This window comes from Puntigrus tetrazona, chromosome 16 (genome assembly GCF_018831695.1).
Source record: "Puntigrus tetrazona isolate hp1 chromosome 16, ASM1883169v1, whole genome shotgun sequence".
Taxonomy (NCBI): Eukaryota; Metazoa; Chordata; class Actinopteri; order Cypriniformes; family Cyprinidae; genus Puntigrus; species Puntigrus tetrazona.
The window spans coordinates 5,851,909-5,873,058 of record NC_056714.1 but is presented as its reverse complement, the minus strand read 5'-3'; the positions used below and the strand labels follow the sequence as shown (position 1 = coordinate 5,873,058).

The following is a 21,150-nucleotide window of genomic DNA, read 5'->3' as shown; positions in this document are numbered from 1 at the left end:
TATCTCTCTCTCTCTCTCTCTCTCTCTCTCTTTCTCTCTGATCCTGCGTGTTTTACCGACGCCTGTCCCGCTGCCGCGCGCTCATCACCGGAGCCGAGCGGAAGAAAGACTCGAGTCGTCCGTGATCTCCTCAATCAGGAAATAGCGTTCAGACGCGCCACAGCCGTCGCTTCGTGGAGCCGCTCTCTCCGTTAAACCGATTTTTTACCAAGTAGAAAACTTTTTTTGTGTTCGGGGAGGAGAGATGCGGTCGGTAAACAGCCTGGCCGAACCGTAAACCCGCGAACAGAGCGTTAAACCCAGCGGACAGAACCGGAGAAGCGAGAGACATCCCTCATCACGGTCCGCTGTTTCTGACCGACAGACGGCACACAGACTACTGAAGTGAGTGTGTGTGTATGTGTGTGTGTGTGTGTGTGTGTGTGTGTGTGTGTCTTTAGCTTCCATATTTTGGTGACAAATTGGTTTCCAGAAGTGAGCTGAAGCTGACACATCCTCGTTGAAAAACCAAGTAGGTAACGTTATAAAGCTGTTTAAAATACGCGGAAAGTTCTCTGTTAGCTTTGGGCTGTAGTATTTATAACTATCTTATAACAGTGTGAGTTAGTTTAGAGAGCTGAAAGTGTGTGAGTGTAAAACACACCTAGCCCATGGCTCAGGATGAATAAAGTTCGCTAAAATGTAAGAAAACTCATTTTTTTAAGCACATGCTCTAAATGGAGTACTGAGGGGACACTTTAGACTAATTTCAACAGATAGTTCACCCAAAAATGAATATTCGGTCATCATTTAGTCACCCACAAGTTGTGCCAAACGTGTACTGGTTTCTTTCAGCTGTTTAACACAGAATACAATATTCTGAGGAAGGTTAAAACCAGATAGTTAACGGTAGCCATTGCCTACCATAGTATTGGAAAAAATACTATGGTAGTCAATGGCTACCGTCAGCTGTTTGGTTACCAACATTCTTGAAAATATGTTATTTTGTGCTCAGCAGCTGAAAGAAAGCAGTACGGGTTTGGTGCAACTTGTTGGCGACCAAACGATGACAGAATTGCATTTTTTGGGCGTACTGTCCCTTTAAGGGAAATTAGATTTTGTATTGGCCCCAAAGTGCAAAGCTCTTTTTGTTTTGTATTTAATATTAATGAGTAAAATAATATATTTAAGAATAGTTAAAGTTTGATTAAAGACTAAATGAATGCTCTGTCATTAAAGTTGAAGGGTGTGGGATTGAAAGTCTTGATGCATAGAAAGTAACGTGACAAATAAGGTCAGAAAGATCAGCGAATTATCTCATCTCTCTTTTGCCATTTTTGTATACATTTTCTAAGAACTAGAGGTGTATATCTCGCGACTGCACTATTTCCACAGACATATTTGCTAAACGAATCTCCAGCGTGATTTAATGAGTCGGCGTGAGCTCACTTTCTCGTTCTTCACAGCCTGTCCGTCTCCCTAAAGCATGGAAAACATTGCACTGCGCTACAGTCCCTCAGCATCCTCCTCTCCTGCCAGACCAGCGGTCCTTCGGTGACATCTTTAGCTAGCTTTAGCGTGCTTTTAAATGTCTTTACTCTCTCAAAATCAACAGGTGTGTAGAAAAGCTCTCCGATGGTGTTTTATTATCATTTGTGGGGGGGGGATGCATTTTAATACCTTTATCGAGCAGTTAAAATATGTATAATTGATATTTTTAATATGAGAACAATAGAATTCAATAGAAGTCCCGGTTTAGACGCGTGAGTTTGTGTCCATTCAGCCGGATCGCATGATGGACCACAGTTCAAGAGTCCATGTGTTTTCATTTCGTCAGCCTTTTCTGTCCGTCTGCTATAAAACATTCACCCAACGTCTTCACTTCGTAGATTTCGTCTTAAATTGGAGCTTTCTCAAAATAGAAAGCCTCGAGTATGACACACTGACGCGAGGCACCAGTGCTGGCGAGCTTGAACCAAGCGTGGAAGAGTTGACTAAACCATCAGATACAGAACGGCAGGCTTCTGCTCTTACCTTTGACCTAATTAGAATCAGAAGTGGCCGATACAAGCAAATACAGACCGGGGCTAGTTGTCACACTTTACTCCAGTGGACAACTCATTATCGTTAAACGCCCCTCAGTTGCTGACTTATGGCTAGTTTATTACTATTAATCCCTGAAGTGCACGGAGCTGTTAAACTTCAGCTTCTGAGTCATCTGGCTCAAGCGTTTTCCGTTTAAAAGCATAATATGATCTATAAACCATTGCGAAGCTCTAAAATGAATTTGCCCTGCGCCGAGTCTGATTTTAATACCCAAATGAACCCGACAGCGATGCAAAGTCCCTCCCCTAATGTTCCCTCTGCATGGCGGGGTGTGTTAGGACATCTGCTCTTAGATGTTCAGGTGTGTTTAGCACGTTTTCCCACATCCAGCGATCCGTGAAGCATCGGGTCGCACGGAGTTAACGCTGCCCAAACTTTCCGTTCCAAACCTCTGGCTTCACGATTTATAGTTTGAAGTAAATGATTTGTGTGTGTTATCAGCACGATGGCTTCAAACACCACCTGACGTGAAGGATCCGTCTCTGATTCAATCACAGGGGAGTTCAATAGGACTTCTGAGCAGTGTTGTTGCTAATCTAAAGTCAGTAGATCAAGCTAAATCTCTACACACGCTGCATAAAATCACGCCCTCCACTTTTCTTTTGTTTCTTAAATATAATACTTAGAAAATGTAGAAATACTGATCTGATATGCGTGCTACAAACGTGCAGATTTCAAAGTTGCATTGTTTTAAATCAGAGGCCGTGACGTGGTGCATCCGTCTGCGTGATATGAACGAATCACGGGGCAGATTTGACCTTTTGTAAAGCAATGAAATTTTACGTTTCCAGTTTCCTACGTTCACACGCGAATGAATGGAAGTCGGCGGGAAAGAAACAGCGACCGTCCCTTTAATTTCTCATTTTTCTTCATATTATGTAATATATGTTTTTTAACTGTCACACATTTTCAACTGACCTTTTTAAATTGAATTTACATTTTGAAGCTCAGTTGGGGTGCTATAATTCAGCTTTTTATTATATAAGTATGTTAATATATTGTCAAAGTCAAAACACACTGCTTTTGTTAACTGTTTCCCATTCGTCTGATTACACTTCGCTACGAAGCTATAAACATCTAAACTAATGTCACTAATGAAAAATGTTGCTTTTCGCCGGTTTAACCCAACGCTGAAACACCGACCAAGAAAATAGCTTTGACTCACTGTTAAAATACAAAGCTACGACCACAAAAAAAATCACGAATCGGCGCTGCCTGTGCAAAGTACTATTCCGCTGTGGTTTATGTAAAATATACTAATAAAAAAAAGTGTTAGCTGACACTCGACAGCTTCTAATGAGGCTTAGACAAATCCTGCTGAATGTGTGTTGTGGTAAAATTTGGTTTGTCTCTTCACAGAACTGGAACTAGAACTCTACGATCCTAGAATTAGACACCGATGATTCAATTGATTGACTCTGCAGGGAAATAAGTGGGCCTGCTATTATACAGACGCGCTGATGTTGGTTCAGCTGCATAAACAGACGTATCGCGAGCAGATATCACCCGTAACACACCCTCGGCGACCGGTGTAATTACACACAACAAACCCGTTTACACAAGGCCAGCGATGGACATTTGACTCACAAATATTTGTTGCTGGCTTTACAAACACCGAGCAGGCCGGACGCGCCGCCGCTGACTCGTTGGCCCGTCATTGAATGGCTTCACGTGCGTATCGCTGTCAAACAAACCGCCTCACCATTACTAAGCAAAACCTGAGAGCTGGAAGGGTCTGGACTCATCCGTCACTCGGTGGTCTGACGCTGATGTGATTCCTCTGGGAGACGCTGATGTGCCACACACGGATTTACCTAAACGCGCTTCGCAATAGTAGATGTCGTGGCGCTTGAACTCACGGCCGCAGTGCGGTTTCTTTATATATGCTTTTCCCAACATTATTTCAACGAAGCTGTCGCGTTGAATCAAGTATGAAAAACCACGTTGCCGTAACAGCGTACGCAAGATTTCGTCAATCAGAGACTTGCGGCGTCTAGACTGCGCCGAAACACCGAGCAATCGATTTTTTTGATACGCACAGTTTATCAATATCCTTCCTATAGATATAATTAACGATAGTTTTATATCTCTACGCGGTTTTTAGTTTATGCCTCGTGGGAGAATAGTTCTTTTTATTTTTGGCTTACAATTTTGTGAGTCTGTAATGTTGTGATTCGCCTCGTACTTACGATGCTTTAACGAAGACCTTTTTGATGTTGGGAGGTTAGGGGCGGTTGCTAGGGTGTTCTGAGTGGTTGTTGACAAGTTGCTAAGCGGTTACTAGGGGCGTCTTCTATTTGAAGTGAATCAGTCTTGTGGTCTGTATATATGACTCAGCTCCCTCCTTCAGTGGAAAGCTGGGGGAATTTTTACTCTTTTTCTTTTTTTAAGTCACTTATCACTTAAACAGCACCTATTATGACAAATCGTAAGAGTCCTACCAACATCTGAACCACTGGATCACTTCTGTTCAAGGTAATGCGCCTAAAACACTATGTGGAGGCTGCAAAGTAATTGAATAGTTATTCAATTAGTCAGATATTTATTTTTGAGAGTGTGTTCTTATGTGCAGTAAAGAGGATTTTTTATGTGACCCTGGACCACAAAACCAGTCCCTTGAGATTTATACGTTATCTGAAAGCTGAATAAATGTGCTTCGTTTCCATGGACGTGTGGTTTGTTAGGATAGGACAGTATTTGGCTACAATCATTTTATTCTGAGGGTGCAAACATACTGAATACGGAGAAAACTGCCTTTAAAGTTGTCCAAATGAAGCTATTAGCAACGCATATTGCTATTTTTATTATATTTACTGTAAATGATCTTTACTTAATATCCTAATGATTTTTGGCATGAAAGAAAAATCAATACTTTTGGCCCGTACAGTGTATTTTTGGCTATTTTTAGCCCTGCTACGTAAGACTGGTTCAGTGTTACATATTAGATTAGTAGATTACGCAAACGATCAGAATATTGTATTTATGTATGGTTTAGGATATGACTATGACTGAGGCACAACTAATTGAAATCTGGATTCTGAGGGTGCCAAAAAAACCTAAATAAAGCACCTTTTAAAGGTTGTACAAATAAACTCCTTACCAATGCATATTACCGATTTAGCAACAAATAGTTCATGATCCTTGCTTTACAAAGACTACTACCAATATTACATCTTACACTAAGGGACAAAATAGGCCCTTTAATGAGCTGTCTTATAATGAAAGGTGGTCTTTTCAATCTATTTTGATTGATTCCGTGTCTTATCGTCGTCTGATAATCTACTCTGTGCTCAGAGGAGCGGTTTATGTTCGGAGGAAGATCTCTCTGAATGAATCACTTATTAATTGGACTGTTTTAGCTGACCTTCTCTGACACACATCTGGGATTGGGACGGTTGCCATCAGGCATCATTGGTGCTCTGTAAATAGACTATGATGAGTCGATGGTGCTGTCAGACATACAGTGCAGTGTTTTCCACAAGACACTGGTGCTCCAGTTTAGCACCTTCTAGTAGATCATAAGCAGCACATCTGGTTCAACGATCGCTCTCTATATAGACAGCGGATATTTGATTTTATGTGCACTGAAATGAACGGTAATGCGTTCTGAATGTATTAAAAACCTCCACACACACACTCTTCTGACGTTTCCAGCACTCAACAAAACTCTGTTCCACGCTAAGCGCTCTACACACTTCCTCATGGTCCTACCAGACACACACACACACACACACACACACACACACAGTGCACTGATAGGTTGAGCAGAGGATGGTCAGAGTGCAGTCACATGACCAGAGCGGCCAATGAGAGCTCAGGAAGCGCTGACGTGAGCGGGACGGGGCGTCTGACCCTCACAGGCGTGTCAGACTGCGGTGAAGAGGAATGCTTGCATTGACACTAGATCAGAAACGCTGTAAGACAGAGAGAGTGTTAGACTGAACTTTGTCTGACCTCAGGTGCATTTAACTGCGAAACACAGCCTTAAAATACACCCATTGAAACCTGTATGTTATGTATTTAAATACAATTCGTAATTACACATTAGTAAGGAGTTTAGCACATTTTAATATGTACAATGTAATTAAATAAAATAAATCCAATACATGTTATAATCAAGCGCTTTAGTCTATTAATCAGCGCATTAAATTAAGTGTACCGTCTTTGTTTACTTTTCATCAAAACGATGATTTGAAAAGTTATTTTTTCAAGTTTTTTTTCGTACTTCATTAATGTTAGATTACCTGTGTTTTTAAAGCAGACTTGAATTTCTTTAAAAAAAAAAAGAAAAAAGCCAAACCCTGTCGCTGTAAATACGGACAGACCAGACGGAGCAGGTTACTTCAATTTTCGTCCTTTTTCAATGAATTGGAACAACAAATAAAGTTTTGGCTCTTTACCGTCATGGCGGATCGCTGTAGTGAATCAGTTCAAGCGACTCGTGAACCAGTGATCTCTTCCACTGCTACTTATAGCATGAAATAAACATGAACGAACATCAGAAGGTAATTTGTTATAACCGTGGAAAGCCATGCTTCCAGTTGAGTGCACTTGACGAGTGAATTGAATTTGAAGTGACCGGTTGTTTTAGCAGTGAATTAAATGCCAGTAGTCTGTTCTTGAACAGTCTAGAGATCACTGAGGAAGAGAGATTGAATGTATGTGTGTGTGTGTATATATACATATATATATATATTGATGATCTGCTCACAACGGGAAGAAAACAAACACTTCACCTAAACATTAAAACAGAAGTGTGTGTCCCCGTCTCTGATTCAACTTCTGTTTTATAAAACTGTTGTCTTTTAAATCTAACTCATGGGATTTAAAGGAACAGCTCACCTTAAAGTACTTCACTCTCATATCTGTATGTTGTATATTTCTGGACGTTATAATATCAGTTAAATGGACGTGAATATTTTCCCCTCCCCGTAGCACCTTTATATATCTATTCATGTTACCTCCAGTCCCACCAATCATTTGGAAACTCATTAGACTAATGCTCTCTCAAATAAATTGTGCTGAAGCTGATGTTTGCCCCTCGTGTTAGTTTGGTCTCCTGATGGCGTGCTGTTATTGTTCTGTGATGAATTGTTTGAGCGGAGAACAACAATGAAGGCAATGTTCAGGCCACATCTGCTGGAGCTTTGTCCTCTCGGGGGGTCAGCGAGCGGAAACGCTCTCAGTGAAACACAGATCAGTATACGTGCTCTAATATAGGATGATCGGTCATGTGGCGTTAACCGGCTCTGTTGATTGGCTTAGAAAAATGGACAGTGCTAAACCTACTTGAGCGATAGCACAATAATAGAGTTTTGTGGTAAAAGCCCATTAAAGTCAGGATGAAATGGACGTAGAGACAGATTTCTTCTTCTGTATCATTAGGGGTTTTATGCATTAAGATGTGGTACATAAGTGCAAATGAAAATGCGTGTTAATTGCATTATATAACCTTAAATTTGCGGTTTAGTGTGCTTTAGAGTCCGTGTAAGTACACTCTAAAAAATGAGGAAAAATGTTGCCTTGAAATTATTAAAGGAACTTCATGCATAATTAAAATCAAGCATAATTCTGACTTACATGTGTATATGAAAACTGATAACTGATTTTTTCAGTGTGCATTCTAATTAATTCGTTAGAAAATAACTAATACAGTTTACCAAAACGATAAAACACTATAAAAGCATTATGACGTGATTTTTTTAGTATATCTGTTTTTGCAAATACATTTATTCTTAGACATTATATTTATATATACAATCGAAATAAAAGCTTTTCTTTACATAATGTATGTGTGCTGTGTATGTACGCGTAAATACACACACAGTATTTATTTGGAAAGTTTTTTTGAGAACTTGAATGTACGCCTCTGTCTGTAAACACATGAACAAAGGAGCCAACACAAAGAAATCAAGTTTACTCAACTTAATTGCAATGCTTTAAATAACAGAAAGTAATAAAAACACCATCAAACTTAGTATTGTCAACAGAGCAGAACGAAATAATTAATATGAACGTGAGTTTACTAAGTTAACAGTGCATCATCTTTTACAGTGTAGGAGCTTTATACTTAACCATTGTATTTTGGTATGTTTTATATGCAACTTTTATGTGTCATTTTTATATGTAATTCCTATCGTTACTGCTGATTGTACAGACAAACATTTATGATAAACTAAAAAAATGTAATGTATGTTCTGTTGACACCTGTATGTTGTGTATTTCAATGCGTTTCCAATGATGGGTTTAGTACATTTAAAATATATTAACTAATAAATGTAAAATCAAATAACGGTTAAAATTACACCAATATTCAGCACTTTAAATTTTAGTATTTAGAGTCAGCACAGCAGAATAAGTGTACTTTTACACAATTATAACTGGAAAATCCTGTATACATCACCAGTGTGAAGCCTTAAAAGATAAAACATTTTACCTAAAGATTCATTTTTTTACAAAAACCTAATATAAAGCATTTAGAAAAACCTAATATAAAGTAGGACCTAAGACCTATATGCAGTTATTAAAAAGAAATACTGGATTTAATTTCTGTCCATGCAAAAGTAATAAACAAAAAGTCAAATATAGAGTATTGCTTGCTGCTGCATGCTGCAACCAAATGCAAATATTTTGTTTAAACATTGGCAAACCCAGCAGAGCTCGCTGCAGCAGGCTGTTAACAATTGTGTTTTCAGGTGATCTGTTTAAACCTGTCCCCCCCCCCCGAATCAGAGAAGATAGTCAATTATTAAAGATGAGAGCTGTCCGGATGCTTTCCAGTTTTTGTGCAATAAGCATCAGATGGTCAAAGCTGCATGTCTTCAGCGAGCGAGATCAAACACGAGACATAACCGAGAGTCGGGAAGAAACTAGCTTCGATTGCATGCCATGCCAGAGAGAGTGTTTGTCACCGAGATATTTCCCCATTCTGACTATACATACATTGCACATTTACCACTCACGTCTTTCCCGCCAATTGTGCAATCATTCGCAGAAGCTATTGCATCAAGTAACAAAAAAATAAACCGTGAGATGTTATTTTATGCATATTGTAGATCTGGCAGCTTTTTCCTGTCTAAGCGGTCTGTTACTAAGACTCTCCAAACATGTAACGTTTTTAGAAAGGTTTTAGAAACCATCCATCTTTTACAATCCCCTCTGCTTTAGTCAGTTGTATCAGTGACCACATCCTTCCACTCTGCTTTTCCACACCTCTGTTTTCAGTTCTCTAAAAACGAAAAGGCGGGTCATAATTCTTAACCCTTAATATAAGGAATAGCCAGAAGCATCTTGTTCGTTCGAAAGGCCAGGTGGGTTTTAAATGTCAAATTTTGCTACGTGCTTATTGTGAACATAGAAGTATTGGCGGAAATGCGTGAAATTGATTTGACCAATTGATTTTGTAGTAGTTTAACAGTGTTTTACCTAGTAGGTCACTTCTTTCTTTAGAGTTTAAAAAAAGAAGGGACATATATTGGTAATGCAAAGCAATAATAACGCAAGGCTTGGCAAGCAGCAGTAATAATTAGGAGACCGCATCACACGGACCTCAGCTATATGTGCAGATCACACACATACACACATCTGTCTGATTCCTCCCGCCCCGTAAAGTTAAACAGCATGTGCTTTCTTACTCTTCAAAATGAAAGACAACAACTCAAACTCAGCGTCTTTGAACAGCTTATCTAGATCAGCTGCGGCCTGTCTTGAGGTTGTAGCGTAACCGGTCCCTCCACCCACTTGAAGCTCAAGCACGAAAGTACAGAGGCCGCCTGGAAGCCCCGACCGTCTGCGAGCACAACACAGCTGGAACGAAGCTTTAGAGATGCCGTCTCAGATCGAGCGATGTCTCGAAACCATATCTGAGTTTGTGACGCAGTTAGTTACTAACAGAGTTATTTTCACTCGTGCTAAGGAATGGATTAGAGGTTTTAGAGCCAACAAGCGTTTGCATGGTTCACAATTCTAACTGTTCCCCTCAAAACAGATGACTTTTCCCTCAGAAATCTTTCTGGGTGGATGGATGGAAAGATTTACTGGGGTGGGTGGAATAGACAATGAATGGATGAATAAGAATATATGGATTGGATGATGGATGGATGAAATGGATAAACGTATGGGTTATGGATTATGGTGTATGGGTGGTTGGGTGTTAGGAAGGATGGATGCATGGGTAGATTAGATTAGATGATTGACGAATGGATGGGTGGAATAAATAGGTGATGGATGGATGAATGGGTGGATATCTCAAGCAGTGGAGCACGTGTTGGTAAGTGTTTGACATGCTGGAGTGTTCTGCAGGATGCTGGAGTGGGTGAGTGAAGTCTTCTGGCAGGAGCGTCTGTGGTTCCCCGAGGGTTTGGGATGGGCTGATCTGGAGGACCGTGATGGCCGGGTCTACGCCAAGGCGCGGGATCTGTGGGTGGCGCTGCCAATCGCCGTCCTGTTTCTCGCAATTCGACAGGTCTTCGAGAGGTGCGTCAAAGCTCTGTGTTTTCCTGTAGAGCGCTTCTCTCCCTCTCCCTGCCTGACCCGTTTATAAATAGATCTTTAGTTCTATTTATACACGTCGGCTTGCTTTTTGTCTCTCGCTTTTCAAATTTAATGTCTTCTCTCCCTGCGTCACTCCCTTCATGTTACGCTCGTCCTGCTGTCTCTTCACATCTTCTCCTGCTTCCTCATTCATCCTGATAATAGTGAATTACTAGAGTGAAGGAATAAGAGGCAGAATTGGGATGAGTGCACTAAAGTGCTCTGGTCTGAACTATAATAAACTGCGTTGGAACAGTCTCAATTCACTAATCATTAATTAAACTGAGCAGTTCATTTCAACACAGCAGTCAACGTCATTAAAAATACAGTGTTTTCTTAATGGAAAAATATGTTTGATTTCTCTTCTGCTCTGCAAAGCTGCATTTATGTAATAAAAAATGACATATATTATTACGCGAGTGTCTGTTAAGTGTAATGTATTTCTGTGAAGCAGAAGTTATAAAACAGTTATGCTGCTCACAATTTCTTTCTGGAAACTGTATAAATATTAAAATATTACATTTTTCAGGATACTTTGATGAATAGAAAGTTTAGAAAAGAAATACAAAACTTTAGTTACTTTATACATTTCTTTAGTGACGCTTGCGATCGTTTAATTCATCCTTGCTCAATATCTGTCGGTTTCTTTCTTTAAAAATGTCTGCGTGTGTGTACAGATATGTGGCTACACCACTAGCCTCTCTGCTGGGCTTGAAGGAAACAACGAGACGACAAGTTACACGTAACCTCACACTGGAGTCCTACTATTGCAACACAACTAAAAACCCCAGTCAGGTGTGTACGCTTTGGAAACACTTTGGCACACACTCAGTGTTACGATTACTTTGGAAAAGTACTGTAACTGTAACTTTGATTACTCTTCTACAAATTATTCATTCGTTCATTATCTTGAAAGCAGGCAGGGAGAAATTAAGATGTAATCGGTAACATTTCCAGTAACTGTAATTTAATTTTCTCAGTGACTGTAACTGATTACACTTTATTTTAAGGTGTCCTTGTTACACGGCCGTTAATTACAGTTTGTAATTATGTAGACGTAACAGGCAACGTCTGTTACACAGTTACTTATGTAACCAAGAGATTGTTACATAGTGTTACAGACATAAGCTACTTAAAATAAAGTGTATCAAGGTTGTGCTTAAGTGTAACTGTGACATGTGTAACAGTAGATGCCTGTTACATCTACATTGTTACAAACAGGCTGTTCCATAACTTAGTTACATGATAAGTACCTTTTATTTCATGTAAGTGCTACGGCTACTACCAAGGACTTAACTGGGTAACTACAATAAATAAAGTGTTCACCCAAACATAGTACTTAAATGTATCTAAATTACACTGTAACAGGAACACCTTAAAACCAAGCATTTATTTCGTAATTAAATGATGTAATGGAGTTACATGTGACCAGTTAGTTCCCGGCGCCGGTGCATCAGCTCTCATGGTGCTTGTGTTCTCCAGAGCTCAGTGGAGAAGCTGTGCCTGCAGACGGGATGGACGGAGCGCCAGGTCCAGCGCTGGTTCAGACGCCGCAGGAATCAGGACAGACCCAACCTGCTCAAGAAGTTTCGTGAGGCCAGGTGAAGAAAACACCAACACATGCATTATTCACGAGCGCTTTTTATAGCCCTGTTACCATCGACCGTTTCCTGCGAAATGAGCTTCAGCCGCTGATGTATGAGATTAAATGATGCTTTATGAAAGCGGTTTCTCTAAGTGCAAAAGCTGAAGCCGGTTCTGTCTGAAGCGTGTTTGGCGCTTACTAAATTATTTATGCGTTAAGTAAAAGTTTGAAAGGCTCGTTCGCATGCAGTTTTCTCAATCTTGGTCCTGGAGGACGACGGCGTTGCTTCTTTTCCCAGCTCAGGGCTTAAAGCCTAATGCACAGAGATCTACAAGAAACAGTGCATTTAGCTCAGAAAGAGCCAGAAAAACATCACTCAGACCTTTTACCAGTGGCTAAATAAATAAGAGTGTTTCACCTGCTTAGCTATAATCAGGTAGTGGTGAAAATGTAATGAAATTGATAATTAATTAGATGAAATCAGAGGGTGACGCTGTATTACAGAGTAAAAGCATGTATGTACCGTAACAAGTGCATCGTACCAAATGATTCATTTAAAGGAGAACTTAGTAGTTAAGGACTGCAAATTAAAGTTTGCATTTAGGCAAAAGAAAAAATAGATGAAAATATATTTCTTTAAATTTATTTTCATAAATGCTCAAATTTTAAAAAACAAGAGCAGATTTTTATTTTAAAAAAGTTTAAATTGCATACGAGGCTGTTTTATAGAAACGTTTATTAATTTTATAATTACAGTAATTTTATGCTTTATGCTTTCTTGACACATTCATTCACTCATGCGTTAAATAATGAAGATGAAAGATTATGTAAAAATATAACAACTATATAATGAACTGTATATGGCATCACATGACATTATTGTTTATGAGCTGTTTTATGTCTTTCTGATTGATTGATTACAGGAGACGTGATTAATATCAGTAAGTAGTTCTGTTTCTTTCAACAGCTTCTGATGTTCATTCATGTTTATTTCATGCTATAACTAGTAGTAACATTTAACGTCCCGCGATCTGTCACAACAAACAGCGGCAGCAAATCGTTTCTGTTTGATAGCATTTGAAGGATAAGACGAGGCTTATAGCGATGATTGTATGGCGGGAACTAAAAATACAGTTCCCAGATCAGATGAAAAGAGCGAAAACAGTGAGATAATTGCGTTGGTTTGTTACTTGGAAAAAAGTCTTTTGAAAGACTGATCTTAACGGTTTAGGTTTAACTGGACTTGGTTAACTAACCCGTCTGTGAACCTGTTTTGCAGCTGGAGGTTTGCCTTTTACCTCCTCGCCTTCATCGGTGGTCTTGTTGCTCTAATAGATGTAAGTCATGTGCAGCTTCATCCGCTTTTAACCCTTTCTTTTCATTTTCTCTGCTGGTTTTTTGAATAACTGTCTGCCTGTCTCTCCAGAAACCCTGGCTGTATGATCTGGAGGAGATGTGGAAGGGCTTCCCTACTCTGGTGAGTACATCTCCAGGAAGTACTTTAATAAACGTGCACTGATTCCAAACGCGCTTGGAGCGTGAACTGCAAACGTAGTACATAAGAGCTAAGCATTGCCATAGCCAGCTGACTCTCGTCTGTTGTCTGCACTGACAGGCATTTCAGCTGAACTAAAATATACATGACATTTATTTAGTCATGCATATTCATAATTACGCATTTGTAATGATGACGCTGCAATTCAGCAGATGTTTTAGCTGTAAAACACGCTACAGTCAAAGTTATAATCAAGTGTGCTTTAGAATAGAATTAGACTCAAAAGGAAGTTTAAAGTGAAACATTTAATTGGACGTTATTGTAAAATGCACTTTAAAAGTGTGAGTGCGTTAACATTCATGAAAGTAAATATAAAAGTGCACGCTTAGTTCAATCAAGTACACGTCTTTTTCTCGAGGCCAATACAATATTAAAATCAGCTTAATTTCCAACAAAACAACATAATAATAGGGACGTAACGAGATGCAGTCAACTCATTTATTGCATTTATAACGCGTCTTTATTTTTGATTACTGCATCTCACCGAGATACGGTTTCGTTTTTTCACTTAAGCTGGAGTTGTCCGTCAAAATAAAAGTTTAAAGTGCAGTATTACATTTGCTGAGCGCTCAGATGCCGCCCAAATTCAACATAACTCTCTAAGTGTTGAAATCAAGCTAAAAATACATTTCTTTTACAGTATGCTGCTATCACAGTCGTCGTTGTTATTATTGTTATTATAATTAGTCTGGCTTCCTGAAACACCAGTGTGAATGTAATTTATACCGAGACGGCACAAATAAAAAGAGGACTGGGCTCTCTATAAACTTCATCTACGAGTCTGACTTTTCTTAGTTAAGAAACATGGGTTCGAACTCTCAGATTGCATTAGACAGAATAATTGAACTTTAAAATGCACACAATTGTTTCCTAATATAAAATCGCAGGAAATGCCACGACGTGGACTTCATATGGCAATAATGCGGTTGCATGCGGTCAGGTGAGAAGAGTGTATGAAGAGCTGTGTGTGTTCTCTGTGTGTCAGACGCTCCTGTCGTCTCAGTACTGGTACTACATGCTGGAGCTGGGCTTCTACACCTCTCTCCTCTTCAGCGTGGCGTCTGATGTCAAGCGTAAGGTGAGTCCGCCGTCATCACACCGTGTGTTTTAGCGAGCAGCGCAGTATTCAAAGCAGCAGCTAACGTTGGGAATCACTGCCGGCTGTTTGGTTTTTGCGGTGGCCTTGATGACAGACGTTCAGATTGAAACACACACGAGGCTCTGGAAGTGAAACCATAAACAGCCGGTGGTCATTTAAAAAAGGAAGAAATTATATTTTGGGATTTTACTATAGAAGATGATCGATTGTTGAATTTGTGTTTCCAGCTTGTTTATTTTGAAGTTATATTTAGTAAATTACAATTACAATTAAAGTTATTGTTTGTTATAGTAACAAAAATGAATGAACAGAAAATAAACACTTTATTACTTATAAAATATAAATATTTAAAATAAATTAAATGACAAAAACTAAAAAGGAAAATCTATGTACTAAAGTAACAAAAAACTATTAATTATGGGAGAAAAATACAAGGGGGAAAGTAAAAAACTATATATACATTTTAAGATTCTCTATTATTTTATTGGAATAAATCTAATTAATAAAGGAGGGAGATGTATATTTTTATAAATATGTTAAAAATTATTCAAAATATGAAATTTTATAAATAAAACTATTGTAGAATATATTAAATATATTTATATATGATTTATATTTTTATGAACATATAAATATTTTCAAAATATATGTCTTTATGTATACATAATAAATATACACAGTACACACATATATATATATATATATATATATATATATATATATAATGTATATATATATATTTAATTTGAACTGTAGATTTATTCATTCATTTTATTTAGTGTGGTTTAACATGGTTTTTGATTCAAATAGACGTAATATTATTTATATTTATATATATTTATTTCTATTATCGGTCAACTACATTTTGAGTAATTTCTTGAGTGGACCTCATGGGAAAGAGATAGATGATAAAGAAATGAAAAGCTGTTAAGTGTGTGAGTGTGAAGATGAGTCGTGACTGTGTCTCTCACTCCTCTACAGGACTTCAAGGAGCAGATCATTCATCACGTGGCCACCATCATGCTCATCAGCTTCTCCTGGTGTGTTAATTACATCCGAGCGGGAACGCTCATCATGTTCATGCATGACTCGGCCGACTACCTGCTGGAGGTGAGAAGATCAACCACACAAACACGTTTACACCGCTCGCTTCAGTCGGTCCTAATATCAGTAGGGTGTCTGCTGTGGTAGTCACATGGTCAACTCAACGGAGGGGTTCAGATGCTGGTGGTTTGAGCTTGTGCTTCTCAGATTTGTTCATTTATTTTCTCTCCTTGAAGCTGGATTAAATGTATAACTGTAAGATATAAAGTATGTACTTGAATGGAAAGAACTGGTTAAAATGCCTTACATTGCCGCAGACAACAATTCAAAGGATGATCCTGAAAATTCAGCTGCGCTGGCAAAAATAAATTAAGTTTGAACAGATATTCACATAAAAACACCTACTTTAAATTCTAACACAATATTTTTTGCCATAGTTTTAGTCAAATAAAAGTATTCTTGAGATTTTTTTTTATAAACCATTGCTTTAAGATTATTAAATGTGATTAACTGTATCCAAAGTTTTAGCTTACATAATTTGTGTATATTTATGAATACACACACATGCATGTATATATTTTAAAAAAAAATTAAGTTTATATCTTATATATGATATATTTACATGTCATGTAATTTATATGAATATATATATGTAACATACATAGAAATATTTTCAAATCATAAACTGGCTGTGTATGATTAGTCGAGATCAGTCATCGACAGCACTGTTATAAACATTAAAAATAATAGTGAAGTGCATTCTGTAGTGTGTTCGGTAGTCTTTAAGTTGTCCGTGGCAGTGTTAAAAATTTCTTTGAAAACGTTTAGGTTTGTACGTTTAAAAAAACTGAAGAGAATATGATGCACAGATGCACACTTCTCCCTCTGCTGTACTCATCAGTCTCTCGCCCTCATATCATGTCTCTCTCTCTCAGTCAGCTAAGATGTTTAACTACGCCAGGTGGAAGAACGCATGCAACTACATCTTCATCCTGTTTGCTGCGATCTTCATCGTCACGCGCCTCATCATCTTCCCTTTCCGGTACACACCCCATCCCTCTCTCTCTCTCTCTCTCTCTCTCTCTCTCTCTCTCTCTGTCTCTCTCTCTCTCTCTCTCTCTCTCTCTCTCTCTCTCTCTCTCTCTCTCTCTCTCTCTCTCTCTCTCTCTCTCTCTCTCTCTCTCTCTCTCTCTCTCTCTCTCTCTCTCTCTCTCTCTCTCTCTCTCTCTCTCTCTCTCTCTCTCTCTCTCTCTCTCTCTCTCTCTCTCTCTCTCTCTCTCTCTCTCTCTCTCTCTCTCTCTCTCTCTCTCTCTCTCTCTCTCTCTCTCTCTCTCTCTCTCTCTCTCTCTCTCTCTCTCTCTCTCTCTCTCTCTCTCTCTCTCTCTCTCTCTCTCTCTCTCTCTCTCTCTCTCTCTCTCTCTCTCTCTCTCTGTCTCTCTCTCTCTCTCTCTCTCTCTCTCTCTCTCTCTCTCTCTCTCTCTCACACACATGCTGTCATCAAACATGCCATGCCAGATGTGATTATGATACACTTATGAGTGTTTCTATGGATATAAGCGTGCACAAATAAAACCGGTGCTAACTGTTAAAGATGTGTAACACATATTATAGTCACGTGTTTGTGTGTCTCTCTCAGGATCATGTATTGTACATGGGTGTATCCCGTGACCCTGTACCCTCCGTTCTTCGGATACTACTTCTTTAACGGGCTGCTGATGGTCTTGCTGTGTCTGCACATCTTCTGGGCCGCGCTGATCATTCGCCTGGCCTTCCGCTTCCTGAGCAGTAACGTACGTCATCTACATGTTCACCTGTCTTTAAAGGATATTACTTAAAGGAATAGTTCACCAGAAAATGAAAACACGCTCTCCCTCAGGCCGTCAGTGTCTCAGCAATGGATGTGAATGGGTGCCGTCAGATTGAGGGTCCAAACAGCGGATAAAAACATCATTTATCAGCCGTTTGGACTCTCACTCTGACGGCACCCATTCACATCCATTGCTGAGACACATCACAATAATCCACAACAGTCCGGTCCATCAGTTAACATCTGTATTCTCTCACTCTGGCGGCACCCATTCACTCCAGAGCAATCACTGCTTGTTACTGACTAAAAGACGACAGATGTTTCATTTTTGGGGGGAACTATCCCTCGATGTCTTTGTGAATATATTTGAATATCGCTTTCTTTCTCGACAGTCGTCGGTAGAAGACGAGAGGTCCGATCGAGAGGAGACGGACGAGTCAGAGGAAGAAGAACACATGAAAAACGGAGAGATAAAGAAGACCAGGCCAGCTCAGAACGGCCACGCTACGTACAACAACAACCACTCTAAGAAAACAGAGTGACGTCGAGAGAGGAGACACGTTCAGAGACCTAGAGATTCTTCCTCTGCTGAAGCAGAACAGAGACGGGAGAAGAACGGGATCAAGTGCTGTCTACACTACAGACCAACACACACACACACACACACACACACACACGCAGGGAGCAGTGCTGCCTTCATTAACACACGCTTACAGGAGCAGATCACCTAAAAATCAGCCTCATTTCCTGGCGCTGTTCCAAACGTCTAGTTATTTATAGCAGAATGTCCAAAGCAGCTCTTCCCGTACGATATAAATCAATACCGAGCACGGCGGTCACGCTTCCAGTCTCATATGGACTGCTTTCATGCTTCGTTGTGCTTCCTAGCGCCGGAAACCCTGCTTTCACTGAATGGAGACAGCCGTGGAACACAAGAAAAACACAATTCAGAGAAAATGTCCGAACTGTGAGACATAAACACCAAGATAGGTCTTTTAAACGTGCGTGGGTTTCTCTCTCGATTCCCGATATTCTGGTTGCCTTTTTTGTTTCTACATTCTGCGGCAAAGCAGTGGAAAGCAGATCAGATATGAAGCCAAACCTGCTCCTAAAAAGGCCTTACGAGTAAATGATGACAGATTTAGGTGATCTGTGCCTTCTAACAGTGCCTTCCTTAGCCATTCTTTGCTCTTTTTCATGCCTTGTTTTTCGTTTTTAATTGAAAAAACTGCTCTCTTTCCAGAGTATACCCATCCATCCTATAATGAATGCAGAACACATCTGATACCAAGTGGACCGGTTTGGTCTCAGTGCGGGTCACAGCCATGTCTCACAGAATCACTTTCAGGTTTCTGAACGCATCGGCTGCAAGCGAAGTCTTTCGCTTATTCATATGACTGGATTTAACCCACACATTGGGTTTCGCTCACGGCATCGGTCACCAAACACTGGTTGTGTGTGATGAGTATGAACCCCAGAAGTAACTGAGCGCACCTTTAAACGAGGCCAGACACGACTAGCTTCTTAACAAACCACCCATTCACTGCCAGTCTTTTGATGTTAAAGCCGAACAAACACGCACGGGCCAGTTGCAGCTCGTCCGCTGATTCTGAACACTCTCGAGCTGCCTGCCAAAGATTGAATGAATGTCGATGTGCTGCTGAAGACGTCTCGATCTTCTCTGTGGCCAGTTTCCTGTTCAGACGCTCGGACTCAGCTGCTTGGTCTGAATCATTCCTCCCGTCGCTCTCCTCTGGACTTCGTTTCAGACGCAGTCGAGTCGATTACAGTGTTACCTTTATTTTGTATTTTCCTGTGTTTTGTAATATGATGATATTATGGAGGATGTTAACAATAAAATACTGAATGTAAGCCACGCCTGAAGTGTTTGGTTTGATTTCTAAACGAAACATGTTTATTTATATATTAATATTTACAGAATGACCGATAAATAGCTTTAGATGCATTGAGTATATTTAAAAATACAAAAAAAAACATAACTAGAGCTATCAAATGATCAATCTCAATTAAATGCATGCAAAAAAAATGTAGTTTGCATGGTATGTGTGTACTATTTATAATGTATATAATTATAAAATACAAACACGTGCATATACATACTTTAGAAAAATATGCAATGTTTGCTCAGTGTATATATATATATATATATATATATATAAAGAGAGAGATACAATAATGTAAATGCATACATGTAAATACACATATTTGCTAAATATTACAGTATGCGTGTATTTACACACACTAAATATAACATCAGAATATCATTTTAAAAATGCCCACTTAATTTGACTGTTTCTGACACCTAAGAAGTGCACTTCGTTATATGTCAATAATAAAGTACATTTTAAATCATTTGTTTTAAACACTTGATGTGTTATACTAAAGCACAATTACTTGATCATTATTTTAACTGTAGATAGGTTTATCTATTTTAAATTCACCAAATTGCAACTTCATTGCAAATGTATAATTACTAATATATTTCAATCCATGACATACAGACGTGGACAAAATTGTTGGTACCCTTTGGTCAATGAAAGAAAAAGTCACAATGGTCACAGAAATAACTGTTATCTGACAAAAGTAATAATAAATAAAATTCTATAAATGTTAACCAATGAAAGTCAGACATTGTTTTTCAACCATGCTTCAACAGAATTATTAAAAAAAAATAAACTCATGAAACAGACCTGGACAAAAATGATGGTACCCCTAACTTAATATTTTGTTGCGCAACCTTTTGAGGCAATCACTGCAATCAAACGCTTCCTGTAACTGTCAATGAGACTTCTGCACCTCTCAGCAGGTATTTTGGCCCACTCCTCATGAGCAAACTGCTCCAGTTGTGTCCGGTTTGAAGGGTGCCTTTTCCAGACTGCATGTTTCAGCTCCTTCCAAAGATGCTCAATAGGATTGAGGTCAGGGCTCATAGAAGGCCACTTTACAATAGTCCAATTTTTCCTCTTAGCCATTCTTGGGTGTTTTTAGCGGTGTGTTTTGGGTCATTGTCCTGTTGCAAGACCCATGACCTGCGACTGAGACCAAGCTTTCTGACACTGGCTAGTACATTTCTCTCTAGAATTCCTTGATAGTCTTGAGATTTCATTGTACCCTGCACAGATTCAAGACACCCTGTGCCAGACGCAGCAAAGCAGCCCCAGAACATAACAGAGCCTCCTCCATGTTTCACAGTAGGGACAGTGTTCTTTTCTTGATATGCTTCATTTTTTCGTCTGTGAACATACAGCTGATGTGCCTTGGCAAAAACTTCGATTTTTGTCTCATCTGTCCACAGGACATTCTCCCAGAAGCTTTGTGGCTTGTCAACATGTAGTTTGGCATATTCCAGTCTTGCTTTTTTATGATTCGTTTTCAACAATGGTGTCCTACTTGGTCGTCTCCCATGTAGTCCACTTTGGCTC

General features: G+C 39.3%; 1 protein-coding gene across 1 annotated transcript; it reads left to right on the top strand.

The window, feature by feature from the left end:
- Positions 1–19,583, top strand: cers2b (ceramide synthase 2b). Its single transcript, XM_043261014.1, has 11 exons — positions 1–384; positions 10,387–10,560; positions 11,295–11,412; positions 12,100–12,218; positions 13,482–13,539; positions 13,629–13,679; positions 14,743–14,835; positions 15,838–15,966; positions 16,836–16,942; positions 17,537–17,690; positions 18,100–19,583. Exons 2-11 carry the CDS (start codon positions 10,388–10,390, stop codon positions 18,247–18,249), a joined length of 1,152 nt encoding a protein of 383 aa, XP_043116949.1. The 5' UTR covers positions 1–384; position 10,387; the 3' UTR covers positions 18,250–19,583.
- Positions 19,584–21,150: the final 1,567 nt, after the last annotated feature.